The sequence below is a fragment of the Macaca nemestrina genome, chromosome 17, assembly GCF_043159975.1.
Source record: "Macaca nemestrina isolate mMacNem1 chromosome 17, mMacNem.hap1, whole genome shotgun sequence".
Taxonomy (NCBI): domain Eukaryota; kingdom Metazoa; phylum Chordata; class Mammalia; order Primates; family Cercopithecidae; genus Macaca; species Macaca nemestrina.
The window spans coordinates 63,375,965-63,394,936 of record NC_092141.1 but is presented as its reverse complement, the minus strand read 5'-3'; the positions used below and the strand labels follow the sequence as shown (position 1 = coordinate 63,394,936).

Below are 18,972 nucleotides of genomic sequence, written 5' to 3'. Positions count from 1 at the left end.
AATCTATAATCTGTATAGGAAGGCATTTAAAACACGATTTAAATTCTCTGAAGCAACAGTAAAACTCAAGAGACAAATCCTGCTTCTCTTCTTAATGTGTCACTGACTTTGTGCCCTTGGGCAATTACTGGCCTTTATGTTTTTTGGCATTATTTGTATCTTGGATTTTGTCTGTAAAATGGGGAAAATAATAAATGCCATTGCCCCTATTTATCTTCCAGAAATGTTATGAGAAAAAAAGAAATCTCATTGCACTCTTAAGCTGAGTGCTTGATGCCACGTTTTTGGAGAGCCACAGGCAAACAAAAACGGGTTCAGAAGACAGCTCTCACCATGGTCAAGAAACTGAGTGGTAGCATCTGAGCTATCCTGTTATACTTACACTGTATGTTATACTTATCCTGTATGTTCCCAGAAAGCTGAACTAGGACCTGAAATAGACATTTCGGAAATTTGAGTTCAGCTACATTTAAGAAAGAATACTTTTAACTACTAGAGTTTTTCTGAAATGGAAAGGAATAACTTCTGTATTATTCTAAGGATTCAAGCAGAAGCTGTATAACCCAAGTAGGGGGATATTAGGGGACATTCAAACATCAGATGGCAGAGGAAGGAGAGGTAAGCTAGTTACGATAATAATTTCAATTCTAATATGCTAATTTCACCAGTGATAGGGATCATTTTTCATCCTACAGAACTGATCTTGTACTGATGGAATTTGAGGAATGATTATATATGATGGTGATAGGGAGAACTGGTAAAGGATTTTGCAGAAATGACAACTAACACTTCTCTGCCACATTTATGGACCCAGGTGTTAATGTTGCAATTGTGAAAACATTCTAGTAATCAGTGCCTCAATTTCTGAAACTTTTACTTAAAAAGTAAAAGTGAACATTTTAGATAAGATAAACTTTTTCTTTTTTAAAAAGAGGTATGGGTATAAAGGACTCCACTTACTATTATAAAGAAGGAATGGAATATCAACATTCAGAGACAGCTTTCTGGCAGCTGTCAGGCACCAGAGGTGCCTGGCAGCTGGCAAACTCAATACAGGCTTCTTTCTGAGATTTGACATTTTGCTTTCCTTTAGTGCTTATACTTCCTACTGGGAAAACAGACCATGGAGTAGAAATATAATCTCTGAAATTAAGAGGAAAATTTTGTTAGCTAATATTCTTAATTGAATGGTAATTATTTAATAGTACAGTATTAGAAATAAAGGCAAGTTTATAACCATTAGAATCAAAAACATGATTGCACATTTTTGTTGCAAAGGTAATTATTTGGTTTTGTTCATAGATAATTTATATTTGAACTAATAGGTAACGCATTCATATGTGAACTTCCATGAAATCTCAGTTAACTAGACTCCTGCCATTTCCAAGTTTAAATTTTATTTATAATCTGCCCCTTTTCATTTTATAGCACATGAAATGTTAGAAACTCTGAAAAAAAAAAAAAAAGAACCTTGGTATCTTAAAAAAACTAACTGGTGAAAAGATTTATATAGTATCATTGTCAATGAAAAGAGAATCTAAAAGACTAAAAACAAATTTGAAATTGTCATCCCTCAGTAAGCATATGATGAAGTCTCATTTTCTATACTGGCAGAAAACAATTTGAGATTGCTAGAATGGCTATGAAGAGCTATGAATGGGAGAGTGCTGTGGAACACTGCAAAAGAAATAAGCTTTAACTTTTACAGTCCAATATATATGTCAGTATCTCAGTAATAGAATAGTTGTGTCCGTTAGAAGATGTGTTATTTAAGAGATAAGGTGTTAATGGAAAACACTTATGTTTTAATTAAACCTTAAAACATATCAGGAGATTGGTTATTTAGTTGTGGAAAGAGCAAAAAGACAAATGAAATAGGTATTAACTAGAGTTTTCTGCTAGATTACAACTCTGGCTTTTAAATGAGATAAGAAAATGGTTTTATCTAATGATACCAAAAAATCCTGATGAAAACATGATGCTAAGTGTATATTTGAATACATACATGTATGTTCATTTTAAAATATTTTATCTGGATATTTGGCATCCTGAGGTGGATATTTTTACCCTCTGAAAAGTCACATTAATTTTTCAATCACTGACATTTGTAAAGTGCTTTGTATGAAAGGTGCTGTCTAAATGTTTTATTTCTTTGATTACTGCATCAATGAAAACCACAACTTTCTCTTCAAATTCCAATTGCAGGGTTTTGAAAGTAACCATAGAAGTATTAGTAATAGACCTAGAACAGGGCTCCATACACTGTTTCTGTAAAGGACCAGATAGCAAATGTTTTAGGCTTTGTGGGTCATATGGTCTCTGTCACACTACTTAGTTGGACTGGTGGAGTACAAAAGCAGCCACAGACAATATACAAATGAACGGGTTTAGCTGTGTTCCAATAAAACCTTTTTTTTTTTTTGGAGACAGAGTCTCGGCCTGTTGCCCAAGGCTGGAATGCAATGGGGCAATCTCGGCTCATTGAAACTTCTGCCTGTCAGGTTCAAGCGATTCTCCTGCCTCCCCTTCCTGAGTAGTTGGGATTATAGGCACCTGCCATCAAGCCTGGCTAAATTTTTTGTATTTTTAGTAAAGACGGCGTTTCCCCGTGTTGGCCAGGCTGGTCTCAAACTCCTGACCTCAAGTGATCACCTGCCTTGGCCTCCCAAAGTGCTGGGATTACAGGTGTGAGCCACTGCACCTGGCCTCTGATAAAACTTTATTGATGAACACTGCAATTTGAATTTTATAAAATGTTCAAGTGTATTCTTCTGATTTTTAAAAACCACTTAAAAATGTAAAAACCATTCTTAGCTCACAGGCAGTACACTAACTGGCAGTGAGCCATAGTTTGCAAAAACCTTGATTTAGTGTGTTTGTAGGGATCAACAATAGAGATATAAAACTTCACTTGTTCATTCAGCAAATATTTATTCAGTGTCCATCATGACCTGACACTAGTGTGGGGACTGAAGATACAGCAATACAAAACAGACAACATCCCTGTTCTCGTGGAGCTTACATTCTTGTGGGGAAAGACAGATTTTAAAAAATGAGTGATGATGATCTGGGAGGCCAAGGCGGGTGGATCACCTGAGGTCAGGAGTTCGAGACCAGCCTGACCAACATGGAGAAACCCCGTCTCTACTAAAAATACAAAATTAGCTGAGCGTGGTGGCGCATGCCTGTAATCCCAGCTACTCAGGAGGCTGAGGCAGGAGAATCGCTTGAACTGGGGAGGCGGAGGTTGCGGTGAGCTGAGATCATGCCATTGCACTGTAGCCTGGACAACAAGAGCAAAAAAAAAAAAAACAAAACACTCCGTCTCAAAAAAAAATGAATGATGGTGATTAGGAGGAAATTTTATAAAGAAAAATAAAGCAAGGTAAGAGGAAAGAAAATGACAATGGAGGATGACATTTTACATAGGGTAATAGGTAAACCTTGTTTGAAAAGATGACTTTTAAGCAGATACCTGAACGAAAAGAGAAATTGAGCCAAGTGGCTTCTAGGAGGAAAGCATTATAGTCAGGGGGAAGGGTAAATGCGAAGGCCTTGTGGCAGGAGCATGCTTTCCCTGTTCAAATAACAGGAGAAATGTAGACAATTGATGAGATTTATATTTCAACGAAATTAACCCACTCCAAGATTCTTCCATCATTTGCACCAGCTATGTATAAACATCAGTACAGGAAACTATATTTCTATCAAAAGCAACATAGGGACTCTTCCTACTTAACTTTGTAGAGCATTCTTTTGGAAAATATTTCAAAGCTATGTTGACTGCCTACACATTAAAAAGACCACAGTAGACCCCATCAAATGGAAACTTTTTGTGGGTTTGTTAGGGGGGACTGAAGTGTAAAGAAGTTACAAAATGATCAATTAAAAACTAAGATGTTTTTGCTGCATTTAGAAATATTTAACAACTTTCTGGTCTTCAACTGGGAGTTCCTTCACCATCTGTCCACTCCTGTCTTTGAATGGGCTTCATGCCCCTATAAATAGCTTGAAGTTTAGGAAGGGAAATGTACTTCAATCTATCTTGTTGTTGTGTTTTAATTTAGTAGTTAAGAAGAACATTCATGTGGCCCGATCATAGACCGTTTTCCTATCTCTTTTAAGTTATGAATGCTAAGGTAGTTAGAATCTCATTTTTCTCTTAGAAACTACACTCAGTTACTTCTGGTGTTATTTACAGTACACAAAGGACACTTTAAAAACATTGAGAGCTATTTAAATGTCAGAGGGTTTAAAATGTTCAGGGGACCAAGACCTTTTGCCTTTAGTTCACCAAATCAAAAGCCATCTTTCTGTGTAGTGACTAAAAGATGTTCCCACACGAAGGTTGCTCATGCAAAAGCTTTGAGCTAGTTTTCGGTCTTTCTTTTTTTCCCCTCCGTTAAGAATCCTTTCAGCATGCAGTTGAAAGTTTCATAGTTAGCGTTTTTAAAAAACACTATCAAACTTACAGAAAAGTTGCAATACAGCACAAAAAAGCTTTTTTTTTCTGCAAGTTTTGAAAGTAATGTTGCTGACACGGTGTTCTATCCCTCCCCTATGCTTTAGTGTATGTGCCCTGCCCTCACAATAAAATCATCAAAACCAGGAAATCAACATTGATACATTACTACCATTCAATCCTCAGACCCCATTCAGGTTTCTCCAATTGCTTCTATGATGTTCGTTACCACAAGAGATTTCGGTTCAGAATCACACATTGCTTGTCGTGTCATGTCTCTTTCCTCTCCTTCAGTCTGGAACAGTTCCTCAGTCTTTCATGACCTTGAAACTTTTGAGGATTATAAGCCAGCTGCTTTGTAAACTATCCCTGCAAATTTGAGTTTGGTTGTTTCTTTATGATTTGATTCGTGTTTTGCATGTTTGGCAGGAATATCACAGAAGTGATGCTGTGTTCTACTCACTATCCCAAGGCACATAATTTTTGTTTGTCCCATTACTGATGATGATCACATGTAACTTTGCTCAGTTACAGTGATATCAAACAGGCTTTTCCATTATATAGGTGCTCTTTTCTTTCAACCTTGTAATTAATAAGTATTTTTGGAGAGAAGTACTTTGAAACTATATAAATATCCCATTTGTCATCAGACTTTTAATTTATTCATTTATTAATATCAGAATGTACTCATGAATTTCAGGTTTTTTTAATGGGTTATAATCTAATACTATTATTATCTTTATGCTCCCTTGTCCCAGATTTGGCCAATGGAAACCCCTTCAAGATGACTGCTCTGTCCTTTTAAGATATCCTCTTCATTCTGTGAGCACTTCCTTGCTTTCTGGCACAGCAAAATGTTCCAGACTCATGTTTTCAATTCTCATGTCTTAGCCACCCCAGTAGCTGGTACTAAGGTATGCGCCACCATACCTAGCTAATTTTTGTATTTCTAGTAGAGATGGGGTTTCGCCACGTTGGCCAGTCTTTTCTCAAACACTTGAGGCTGAGGCGGGCCTCAAATGAGCCACCCAAAATGCTGGGATTATAGGAGTGAGCCACTATGCCCAGCTTGGAGTAAACCATTTCCTCAGGGAGCCTCATTCTTTTAAATGAAGAATAATATTTAGAAGTTAATATCTTTTTTTTTTTTTTTTGAGACGGAGTCTCACGCTGTTGCCCAGGCTGGAGTGCAGTGGCGCGATCTCGGCTCACTGCAAGCTCCGCCTCCCGGGTTCCCGCCATTCTCCTGCCTCAGCCTCCTGAGTAGCTGGGACTACAGGCGCCCGCCACCGCGCCCGGCTAATTTTTTTTTTTGTATTTTTAGTAGAGACGGGGTTTCACTGTGGTCTCGATCTCCTGACCTTGTGATCCGCCCGCCTCGGCCTCCCAAAGTGCTGGGATTACAGGCTTGAGCCACCGCGCCCGGCCAGAAGTTAATATCTTGAAGCTATTGTAGTTTCACTGTTCCTAGATGCTCTCAGTGAACAGGGAAAGGGACTGTATTTATGTATACACATGTACACACATTTACATCTATATTTTGTATCTTTTTTTTTTTTTTTTGCTTTGTTGTCATCCAGGCTGGAGTGCAGTGGCACCATCATAGCTCACTGCAGCCTCGAACTTGTGAGTTCAAGTGATTCTCCTGCTTCAGCCTCCTGAGTAGCTAGGACTACAGGTGCACTTCACCACACCCTTCTAATTTTAATATTTTTTTTGTAGAGACAGGGTCTCACTATGTTGCCCAGGCTAGTCTTAAACTCCTGGTGTCAAGCAATCCTCCTTTGGGAGGCTAAGCCTTGGCCTCCCAAAGTGCTGGGATTACAGGCATAAGCCACCTTGCCTGGCCTATCTTTTTATATCTAGTAGAAGCCATGAGTTCATGCCGGTACATCCACTTCCAATACAGTACCACAGGCTTCCATATTTGTAACTCCCTCCTCTGACAGAAAAACCTGGCTCTCATTATCCTTATTATGTTTACTTATTTGACCAGTCCTCCATTATGTAATACAACCAGAACTATTGTTCTTGTATAAGACCTTTCATTTCAAAAAATACGAAAAAAAAAAAAAAGAAAGAAAATTAAAACAAAAAGGGCTGGGCATGGTGGCTCGTGTGTATAATCCCAGCTCTTTGGGAAGCTAAGGCAAGAGGATCCCTTGAGGCCAGGAGTTCAAGACAAGCCTGGGCAACATAGTGAGACTCTGTCACTACAAAAAACTTTAAGAGCCAGATGTGGTGGCACACACCTGTAGTCCTAGGTACTCAGTAGACTCAGGCAGGAGGACTGCTTGAGCCCAGGAGTTTAAGGTTACAGTGAGCTGTGATCATGCCACTGCTCTCAAGCCTGGGCAACAGAGCAAAATCCTATCTCTTAAAAAAAAAAGTAAAACAAGCAAAGAAAAATTCCTACATGCTTCAGAGGAACACATAGAATTCAGAATTTATGTAATATATCATTCACAATGTCCAGCATACAATCCAAAATTATGTGGTCATATGAAGAAGCAGGAAAATGTGACCCATACTCAAGAGAAAAGGAAATCAATGGTAACTGACCTCAAAATGGCATACATAATGGAACTGGCAGATAAGAATTTTTATAAACCATAATAATTACACTTCTATAATTGAAGTTATAGAAGGAAAAGGGTGGGAGAATGGAACAGAAAAAATATTTGAAAGCATTTAGAGAAAAATGAAAAGGATGTAAAGGAAAATATGCTTTTAATTAACAAATAGAAAACCTCAGCAGATTAATTAAAATGAACTAAATGGAAATTCTAGAACTAAAAGTTACAATATCTGAAAAAGAAAACTCATTAGATAGGCTTAACAGCAAATTAAGATGACAGAAGAAAGAGTAAATGAACTTGAAAATATGAAAATAGAAATTATTCATTCTGAGTATCAGAGGAAAAATGGCGTTTTTGGGAGATAAAGCAACAATGTCTCAGGGAACTGTGGGAAAATGTGAAAAGATCTAACACATATAATTGAAGTTATAGAAGGAAAAGTGGGGGGAAAGGAACAGAAAAAATATTTGAAGAAATAATGGCTGAAAATTTCTTAAGTTTGGTGAAAAACATAACTTTACAGATTTAAGAAGTTCCATGAACCCAAGTGGGATATATGCAAATAAAATTACAGCTAGGAATATTATGGTCAAACTGCTGAAAGCCAAAAGTAAAGAGAAAAATCTTGAAAGCACTTAGAGAAAAGGAACACATTACCTATAGGAAAGCAACAGTGCAAGATATCACTGATTTCTCATCAGAAACAATAGAAGACAGAAGACAGTGGAATGCCATCTTCAAAGAGCTGGAAGAAAAAAAAAAACTGGGCCAGGTATGGTGGTTCATGCCTCTAATACCATTTTGGGAGGCTGAGATGAGAGGATGGCTTGAGGCCAGGAGTTCAAGATCAGCCTTGTCATCAAAGCAAGTCCCTGTCTCTAGAAAAAAAAAAAAAAAATTAAGAAAAAAACCCTGTAAACCCAGAATTCTATATCTAGTAAAAATATCCTGTAAGATTGAAGACAAAGTAAAGACATTTTCAAATAAATGAAAACTAGGAAAAGTCCCTCAGATAATTGCACTACTAAAAATGCTAAAGTTCTTTAGACTGTAGGGAAATGATACCAGATCAGAACTCAAATGTTTATGAAAAAATGAAAAGCACCAGGCCAGGCACAGTGGCTCACACCTGTAATCCTAACACTTTGGGAGGCCAGGGTAGGAGGATCACTTCAGCCCAGGAGTTTGAGACCAACTTGGGCAACATAGTGAGACCCCATCCCTACAAAAAAAAATTTTTTTTTTAATTAGCCAGGCATGGTGGTGCTTCTATAGTCCCAGCTACTTGGGAGGCTGAGGTAGGAGGATTGCTTGAGCCCAGGAGGTTGAGGCTGCAGTGAACCATGATTGTGCCACTGCACTCCAGCCTGGGCAACACAGTGAGATCCTATCTGAAAAAAAGAAAAAAGGCACCAGAAATGTTAAATATATGGGTAAATAGAAACTACTATTTTTTCATCTTAATCTTTAAAATACAATATGACTATTCAAAGCAAGAATTAGCATTGTATTGCAAGGTTTAAAGTATATGCAGATGTGATACATATGACAACTATAGTATAAAGCTTGGAGGGTAGGAAATGGGCCTAAATGGTTGCAGGCTTTCTACATTTTATGTGAAATGTATGATTTTAACTCTAAGAAGACTGGAAAATTAAAGATGTATTTTATAGTCCCTAGAACAGGGAGAAATAGACAAATCAACAGTCATATTTGGAGATTTTAATATTCCTTTTTCAGCAACTAAACAACTAGTCAAAAATTAGTATATCCATAGATCTGAATGACATTGTCAACTACCTTGATTTAATTAACATTTATTAAACAGTACACTTGAGAACTGCAGAATACCTAGAAGCAGCTTTTCCACTCCTTATTGAATCTCCCCCTGGTTCTGCTCACCTGCCTTCACTCCTGCCTCCACCACGTCCATCAGGGTGACCCAGAAGTTCTACAGGGTGTCCACCTCTGGCCCCAGGACCTTCAGCAGCCACTCCTATGTGAGTAGGCCCAGTGTCTGCATCAGTTCCTCAAGCTTGTGAGCTTCTCCCAAGTAGGCGGTAGCATCAGTGTCCAGGGTGTCCTGGGTGCCAACGTGGGTCTGGGTAGAGGCTATGGCCGAGATGGTGGTTGTAGGAGGCATCACAGCCATCATGGTCAACCAGAGCCTGCTGAGCCCCCTTAAGCTGGAGTTGGACCCCAACATCCAGGCTGTGTGCACTCAGGAGAAGGAGCAGATCAAGACCCTCAACAAGTTTGCCTCCTTCATCGCGGTTCCTGAAGCAGCAGAACAAGATGCTGGGGACCAGATAGAGCCTCCTGCAGCAACAGAAGATGACTTGGAGCAGCGAGGACAGCATGTCCAAGAGCTACATCAACAAGCTTTCGTGGCAGCCAGACACTCTGGGCCAGGAGAAGCTGAAGCTGGAGGCAGATCTTGGCAACATGCAGGGGCTGGTAGAGGATTTCAAGAACAAGTACGAGGATGAGTTCAGTAAGCGTACAGAGATGGAGAATAAAATTGTCCTTATCAAGAAGGATGTGGATGAGGCCTACATGAACAGGGTAGAGCTGGAGTCTCACCTGGATGGCAAGCTGGTAAGATCAGCTTCCTCAGGCAGCTGTATGAAGAGGAGATCCGGGAGCTGCAGTCCCAGATCTCAGACACATCTGTGGGACTGTCCATGGACAACACCCACTCCCTGGACACGGATGGCATCATTGCTGAGGTCGAGGCCTGGTATGAGGAGATCACCAACCGCAGCTGGGCCCAGGCTGACAGCATGCACCAGATCAAATATGAGGAGCTGCAGACCCTGGCTGGGAAGCACCAGGATGACCTGCGTTGTACAAAGACAGAGATCTCTAAGATAAACTGGAACATCAGCTGGCTCCAGTCTGAGACTGAGGGCCTCAAAGGCCACAGGGCTTCCCTGGAGGCCACCATTGTGGATGTGTGGGGAGCGGTCCATTAAGGATGCCAATGTCAAGGGGTCCAAGCTGGAAGCTGCCCTGCAGCGGGCCAAACAGGACGTGGCGCGTCAGCTGCGCAAGTATCAGGACATTGACCCTGGACATTGAGATCACCTCCTACAGGAAGCTGCTGGAGGGTGAGAAGAGCCAGCTGAAGTCTGGGATGCAGAGCATGAGTATCCATATGAAGACCACCAGGGTGGTCTGAGCTCAGCCTACAGGGGCCTTACAAGCCCTGGCCTCAGCTACAGCTTGGGATCCAGCTTTGGCTATGGCAGGGGCTCCAGCTCCTTCAGCTGTGCCCACTTCTTCAGGGCCGTGGTTGTGAAGAAGATCGAGATCGCGATGGGAAGCTGGTGTCCCAGTCCTCTGAAGTCCTGCCCAGGTGAATGGCCACAGCAGCCCCACCCAGCCTACCCCCTCCTGTGGCTGCCCCAGAGCCTGTGGAGGAGGCCGCTGTGCAGGGGAGTATAGGGAACAGGAGACCCACCTGAGGCTCAGCCCTAACCCTCAGTGCATGGGGAGTTTACTGCCTGGCAAGTAACTCCCTTGCCCATGACTCCAGTTACAAAACAATTAATCACTTTTTCTTCCTCCTAAATAAAGCCTGAGCTAGATCTGCAAAACAAAACAAAACAAACAAAACCAACAAAAACAACACACATACATCTCAACTACACATGGCACATTCACCGAGGACACAAGTCTTAATCCTTTTAAAGGGATTACAGTCATACAGACTGTGTTCTCTGACTGACTGAAGTGCAATGGAATTTGACTTCAATAACAAGTTAGCTAAAGAATTCCTGAATTCCCCCAAATATCTGGAAATTAAACACTTATAAATCACCAGTGGATCAAAGAAGTCACGAGGGAAATTATAACTGAATTATAATTAAAATAAAACATCAGCATTTATGAGATGCAGCTAAAGCAGTGCTTGCAGGAAAACTTATAGCTTTAAATGTTTATAATTAGAAAAGAAGAAAGGAATAAAGTCAGTCACTAAAATTTCACCTTAAGAGGGCAGAAACAGAGCAAGTTAAGCCCAAAGTAGAAGGAAGAAGCACTTTTGAACAAGTTCTAGTTTCACTGTGTTGAAACTAGATGTCTGCCTCCTACCCTATAACCCAGTAATTCCATACCTAGGTATGGATTCAAGAGACATGAAAGCACATGACCACAGAAATACTTGTGCAAGGATGATCATACTGCAGTCTAATCATGAGAAAAACAAACACATCCCAGTTGAGGGACATTCTACAAAATACCTGACCAGTACTTAAAACTGTCAAGATCATCAAAACAAGGAAAGCCTGAGAAACTGTCCCAACCAAGAGGAGCCTAAGGAGACAAGATGACTAAATGCAATATGGGATCCTGGAAGGGATCTTGCAACAGAAAAAGGACATTAGATGAAAACTAAGGAAATCTGAATACTTAGATAGTAATAATGTATGAATATATGTTCATTAATTATAACAGATGTACCATACTAATATAAGATGTTAATAATAGGGGAAATTGGGTGTGGGGTATATGGGAACTCTCTGTGCTATCTTTGCAATTTTTCCATAAATTTAAAACTACTCTAAAATTTAAAAGTTTATTATTTTAAAAAAGAATATCATAGTAGTTTGACTTATAAATAGCCCAAACTGGAAACAGTCTAGGTGTCCATCAACAGGAGAATGGATAAACAAACTGGGATATTCATATGGAATACTACTTAGTAATAAAAAAGAATGAACTACTGATAAACACCACAGAATGGATGTATCTCAAAACATTATGTTGAGTGAAAGAAGCCTCAGGCAAAATAATGTATACCATATGTCTGTGTGATTCTGTTTTTATGAAGTTCTAAAATAGGCTAAACTAATCTATGGTGGAAAAAGTCAAAACAGTAGTTGTCTCTGAAGTATGTGGGTGGGAATTGACTAGTAAGAGATGTGAGGGAGCTTTTCTGGGATGATGGTAATGTTCTGTATCTTGATGCATGAGGAAAATGCATGAGGAAAATGCATGAGGATGCATGAGGATGCATGAGGATATGCATTTTTAAAAACTTATAGAATGTTACACCTAAGATCTGTGCTTATCACTGTATGTAAAATTTACCTTTTAAAATCTTGTAAACAGATATTGAATTTTAGTTAATAATAATCATGCTGAAATGTTAGGACTGAGGTAGACTGATATCTGCAACTTATTTTGAAATGCATCAAAAAAGCTGGATCGATGAATGGATTGAGTGGTGAATGGGTGGAAAGATATGTGATATTGCTGCAAATGACATGATTTTATTCTTTTTAATGACTGATTATTTCATTTTATATATATTTACCACTTTTAACTGTTTTTTTTCTATGTGTCCAACAGTGTTCATAATAAAATATTGGGGGAAGAATAAAGAATATATGAAATTATTTCTAATGGGACCCACATTTTGCATATTGTTCTTGGTGTAAGTAGATCTCTGGCAGAAGGTTTTTAGAGTAACGTTGCTGCATCAATATTTTTTTTTCATTCTCCTTGAAAGGCTTTTAGGCAGAGTATAGAGAAAGAGCAGTCTTGCTCTGAAAGAGGGATTCTGCTGCTAAGTTTTCTGAAATGGTATCCCTTATTAAATTTGAAATGCTCAAACCTATAGAAATGTGCCCTAAGTAGCTAATATTTATAACCTCTTTCTTTTCAGATATACAAACAAATGTGGAACTCAAAAGCGCTCAGGAGCAGTCTGTGCCCACAGGTAACATCAGGTCTTTTCTCTCTGGAAATATGCCTTTGCTAAAAATACCAAAGTAAGAAGATCATGCTTATTCTGGTTACAGTAAAAATGCTATGGAAATGTGTGTGTGTGTGTGTGTGTTTTTAATGTGGTTGTCTCTTGCTGATGAAAAAATAACTCATCCGTTTAGATCATGTAAGTTCTTTAGCATCTTAAGGCCAAACATACGCTACCTAATGTTGATCACTGTTTGTTTGTTTGTTTTTAATTTTTCAGCTGATTGCTCTGAAGACAGTTTTTGTTGAATAACATAGTAGCTTGTATTTGAATGACTTGCGATTTTTACTCTAGAAGAGTAGTCTGCAAACTTTTTTGTAAAGGGCCAGATAGTAAATATTTAGACTTTTCAGGCCACATATGGTCTCTGTCACATATTATTTTTTGTATGTCTTACAACTCTTAAAAAATGGAACAACCATTTCTACCTCCTGGGCTCACACAGAAGCAGGCTATGGTCAGACTTGTGTCTCAGGCCATAGTTTACTGATCCCTGCTCTAGAATAAATTATAAACATTTATAATAATTTATTTCCTGAAAATAACTTCTGCGTTCCCTCATTGATGAACTCACTGTGTGAATCAAAGCTTACATTATATTACAAAATTTAATTTATCACTGAAATGGCTTTTTGTGTTACTGTAAGTTGTAATCACATGTTTTTTTTTTTTTTTTTTTGAGATGGAATTTCACTCTTGTTGCCTAGGCTGGAGTGCAATGGTGTGATCGTGGCTCACCACAACCTCCGCCTTCTGGGTTCAAGCGATTCTCCTGCCTTAGCCTCCCAAGTAGCTGAGATTACAGGCATGCGCCACCATGCCTGGCTACTTTTGTATTTTTAGTAGAGACTGGGTTTCACTGTGTTGGTCAGGCTGGTCTCGAACTCCCAACCTCAGGTGATCCACCCGCCTTGGCCTCCCAAAGTGCTGGGAATATAGGCATGAGCCATTGCGCCCGGCCAATCACATCTTTTAATTGAACCTAAACCTCATATTAATTGTTTAGGTGTCCACTATATTTTAGTCATTTCAGGCTCGAGAAAAGTGAACCATTGTTTAGAATGGTGTCTTAGAGTTCACAGAGTACACATTATAATATGCAGAAATTAGAAACTTTAGATATTCATAAATCAAACACTGAGTCCATGGTGATCACATTTTCAGGGGCTCTTAGTGATGGGTTTTGTGAAACGTGTTTCTCTTTCGCTCCCGCCTGTTTGGTCGTGGCTCTGCAGAAAGGAGTATCACTGCAAAGCTTCTAGTTACCTCCTTATTTCAACCCAGCCTCAGTGCCACGGGAGTCAGTGTCTTTGACTATTTTTTGTGTTAATGGGAACTCAGCAAATATTTTGTTGAAGATTGGGAAGGAGTTAGATAAAAAGAGGGTAACTTTTTAGTTCATTTCTTCTGCTATCCTCTTTGTTAAGCTACTATGTTTGTATGTGAAACTAATTCCAGTTACATCGTTCCTTTTTCTTCTAGTATTATCAATATTTATTATACATTTCTGTTAAACTTATTTTGTAACAAGTTTGCTATTTATTTAAGCATGCTTTTATTGTGTCTGCTCCCTTTCACTTATGAACTTTCATAACACTTTGTATTTCCTTTATTTAATCCCTTGTCTGAGCCTACTGTGCATTAGAGTTGTGGACTTCTCTTATCTTTATTTCAAAGTATGAGCTCCTTGAAGACATAATGACTTATTCATATCTGTAGCCTTGTCAACATTTAGTAAATGTTCAAACAAATAAAGAAACTTGGGGTCCAATATAATTTCCACAGAATCACATTTATAATGTGAACAGAAGGGAAAAACAGAATTTGGCATACAGAAAGCTTACAGATCTTCCTCCTAGGAAAGCATCTTTCCCAAATTAGGTTATACCAGTGTTTGTAGGCTTAGTATTTCTGGTCACTGCTTTGTCATAAATAGCAATGGCATCCTACTGAATATCGTGAGATATACCAGTGGAGAGAGAATTTTTCTCCAGAAGGAACCTGAGTGCCCTTTAACTCAGATGAAAGAAATATTCAAGAAAGTTGTGTGTATTCAGAGGGTACATGAACCCTGGGCATATTTCTTTTTCTTTTCTTTTTTTTTTTTTTTGAGACGAAGTCTTACTCTGTCATCCAGGCTGGAGTGCAGTGGCGCTATCTTGGCTCTCTGCAACCTCCACCTCCCAAGTTCAAGTGATTCTCCTGCCTCAGCCTCCCGAGTAGCTGGGATTACAGGCACACACCTCCATGCCCGACTAATTTTTGTATTTTTAGTAGAGATGGGGTTTCACCATGTTGGCCAGGCTGGTCTCGAACTCCTGACCTCAGGTGATCTGCCCACCTCGGCCTCCCAAAGTGCTGGGATTACAGGTGTGAGCCACTGTGAACCCTGGGCATATTTCTAAACCTCAAGAGTTTTCATGTATATATCCCTTTTGGGTATGTGTGAGGGGGTACTGTCACTAAAGGATTGTGTGAAGCTGAAAGTTAATTGGAGGTCTACTTAATACATATTTATAAAAATCCTTTAACATTGAACCACATACTTAAAACTCCTTTTATCTTTTAGAAAGTCCAGCAGTTTTGAATGACTACAGTTTAACCAAATCTCATGAAATGGAAAATGTGGACAGTGGAGAAGGCCCAGCCAATGAAGACGAAGACATAGGAGGTGAGCCGTAGTGTGCAGACTAAATACTGATGGCTGTAGATATTGCTAAGGCTTAGTGTGGAGAGGAAATCAGCTCTCCAGGGAAAACTTGCATTTGTGGGTTTGGTTAGGAGTGATTCTGTTTTTGCTAATTTCACAAATATTTGCATTTCATAGTTGTACGTTATCAGCAAATTTTGAGAATTTAAGGTGCTTATCCAGAGTTCCAATTATATTAACTTTACTTAAAATATAATGTTTATTTTACTATTTTCCATTATTAAAGTAATACATGTTTATTGTAGAAAGTTTGGGGTGTTTTCTGACACCAACAAACCAATTTTCCAGTTCTCCAGACAATGACTTGGTGTCCAACAATTCAATTCAATTTTTTTTTTTTTTGAGATGGAGTCTCACTGTCACCCAGGCCAGAGTGCGGTGGCGCAATCTCTGCTCACTGCAACCTCCGCCTCCCACGTTTTAGTGAGTCTCCTGCCTCAGCCTCCCAAATAGCTGAGATTACAGGCACCCACCACCATGCCCAGCTAATTTTTGAATTTTTTTAATAGAGACAGGGTTTTACCATGTTGGCCAGGCTGGCCAGGAGCTCCTGACCTCAAGTGATCACCAAACTTAGCCTTCCAAAGTACTGGGATTATAGGCATGAACCACCATGCCCAGCCCAATTCAATTCAATTCTGATTCTAATTCCTGATGTTTGCGTAGACCCCACAGGTTACAGGCTCAGTTCCACAATACTGCACAGTACTCTCTCCACTTCAGACACCAGTCTCAAGTACCAGGTCCCCAGATTACCTGCACTTCTGTCTGGCTTAGCTACAAAATCGGGGACTCCCCTCCACATGTTTAATAATTTGCTAGGATGACTCACAGGACTTGTTACATAACTCATTTATTCATTCCTTTACTCTCAGCTACTCTTCCTCCTTCTTACTGTCTATGCCCAAACTTTCCCACCTTTGGGAGGAACATTAGGTTTAGCCACTGCACTGGTCTAGATCATAGGCAGCAATACTAGTCTAGCAAGTACCTCTCCCTCAGTCAACTCCCATACATACAGGGTAGGGTTACAAAGGTACAGAACTAGTGGGCTATTTCTACCACTGGCCAATATATCTGCATTCAATATTAACCCCAATTTTGCCAGATGGGGTAAAGGCACAGCCTGCCTCATCAGGCCCTTAGGAATTCTGACATAAAGGTTTAAAGCTATGGTTACAGCTTCTTGCTTTGGGAATCATCTCTGTTTCTGGCACTTGTAGGTTACAGTGCTGGTCTTGCAACCACTGCCTCTGATAGGAAAGAGAAAGCTGATGTGACGACGTAGGGAAGGAAAAAAGAATAGTCATCACACCAATATCCTCCTCTTTGGCAAGAATTGTATAGTCATATCAGCATCCTCCCCCACCTCCTCTTCCCAATCTACCAGAAAAACAGAGGAATCTACCTAGTGGGAACACTCCCTTAGCTCATGTGAGAGTGACCTCACACTTGTGCAAATGCATAAACCAACCCTTCATGCCTATGCCTCACCCTATTTTAGACAGTGTTTCAATTGGTCCAATTCTCTATCAAACTATTACTTTGAGGAGGATAGCTCTTTGCCCATTGTTTGACATTATGGGCTGTAAGTAGAGTGCTGCTAAGTATGAAGAAATGTGGCCCAGCCGTTCAAATTGGTGCAATATCTTCTGTTCTGGTTCTTTGATGGTACTGACCATTTGTGTCTACCACCAGATAAGCAAAGCCCCATCCAGAGTCAGTGTTTATCCCTGTCAAAACCAATCTGTAGGATGGGTGCAGTGGCTCACACCTGTAATCCCAGCACTTTGAGAAACTGAAGCAGGAGGATCTCTTGAGCTCAGGAATTCGGCCCAGCCTGGGCAACATGGTGAAGCCCCATCTCTATTAAAAAAAAAATAATTATAATAATAATACAAATAAATTAGCCAGGGGTGGTGGTGTGTACCTATAGTTCCAGCTACTTGGGAGACTAAGGCTGGAGGATCACTTGAGCCTGGGAGGTTGAGGCTGCAGTGAGCTGTGATCCCGCCACTGCACTCCAGCCTGGGCAATAGAATGAGATCCTGTCTCAAAAGAACAACAATAGGCAGGCCATAGTGACTCACACCTGTAATCCCAGCACTTTGGGAGGCTGAGGTGAGTGGACCGTTTGAGGTTGGGAGTTCGAGACCAGTCTGACCAACTGGTGAAACCTCGTCTCTGCTAAAAATACAAAAATTAGCCAGGTGTGGTGGTACTCACCTGTAATCCCAGCTACTGGGGAGGCTGAGGCAGGAGAATTGCTTGAACCTGGGAGGTGGAAGTTGCAGTGAGCTGAGATTGCACCAGTGCGCTCCAGCTTGGGCAACACAGTGAGACTCCATTTCAGAAAAAGAACAAAAACAAAAATGATTTGTAGCCTTTGGGACTACCAGCATTGGCTCTTCAATGTAATCCACTTGCCAACTATGTGTGGGGTCTTTCCTCTGGGGAATCTTCCCCATAGTCATCTACAGTAGCTGTCTCTCTTATTGGCAGACAGAATAGTTTGTTGCTATTTTGTGCCTCAGGGGGTCCTAGAGAAATATGTCCAGATTCAACCCATCTTCTACAGTGGCTGTAGCACCCTGCAACCTGTCTACTCATTTCATGGACCCACATGCTAACCTCAAACAAGCACACTATGATACTTACTAATTGGTTCTGATCAGCTTCCAAATCTGGAAGGGGGGTCTTTTGCTGAGCATTGATATGTCCTACTTTAATGCACCCCTCAAATTCCTATAGTGATTTCCATAGGGCTTTGTCCCATATGAGAGTCCCTTTAATATGCCAAGTTTCCGTTGCACTCTTGCCTTACCACATGGACAGGCTGTTGGCCATTGCCCATGAATCAGAAACTGAAACATATGGGCATGTATCACTGCTCAGTTCTTCCATCACTTCTAGGAAAACAACAGATTATTCAGCTCACCGAGCTGATTTGTTTTTACCTTCTTTAATTACAGTTGTGGTGTTCCAAACAGGATGTTGTCCATTTACCTTAAAACTACCATCCACAGCCAGGCATGGTGGCTCATGCCTGTAATCCTAACACTTTGGGAGGCCAAGGCAGGAGGATTGCTTGAGCTCAGGAGTTCAAGACCAGCCTGGGCAATATAGTGAGACCTTGTCTCTACAAAACACTTAAAAATTAGCTAGGCATGGTGGCACATGCCTGTGGTCCCAGCTACTTGGGGGACTGGGGTGGGAGGATCTTTTGAGCCTGGGAGGTTGAGGCTGCAGTGAGCCCTGATCGTGTCACTGCACTCTAGGCTAGATGATAGAATAAGACCCTGTCTCAAAAAGCAAACAAAAAAACCATCCACAAATCAAGCATCTCTCTGTTGGTCAAAGACTACTTTACAGGGCACTGTTTAAGTGATGATAGAATCCAGTAGCTCCTCATATAGTTCCAAAGTCAGTTGTAGAAGAAAAGAGGATCCCTACTCCCGAG

At 40.2% G+C, this 18,972-nt stretch overlaps 1 protein-coding gene across 2 annotated transcripts in view; it reads left to right on the top strand.

Annotated features, from left to right (window-relative positions):
- The window catches only part of LOC105472239 (IKAROS family zinc finger 3), a 107,473-nt gene that overhangs the window by 19,467 nt on the left and 69,034 nt on the right, over positions 1-18,972 (top strand). For both annotated transcript variants that reach the window (XM_011725295.3, XM_011725294.2), the window contains exons 2-3: positions 12,713-12,766; positions 15,372-15,473. In XM_011725295.3, coding sequence (XP_011723597.1) covers positions 15,419-15,473 — 55 coding nt within the window. In that variant the 5' untranslated portion in view covers positions 12,713-12,766; positions 15,372-15,418. The remainder of the gene's footprint in view (positions 1-12,712; positions 12,767-15,371; positions 15,474-18,972) is intronic.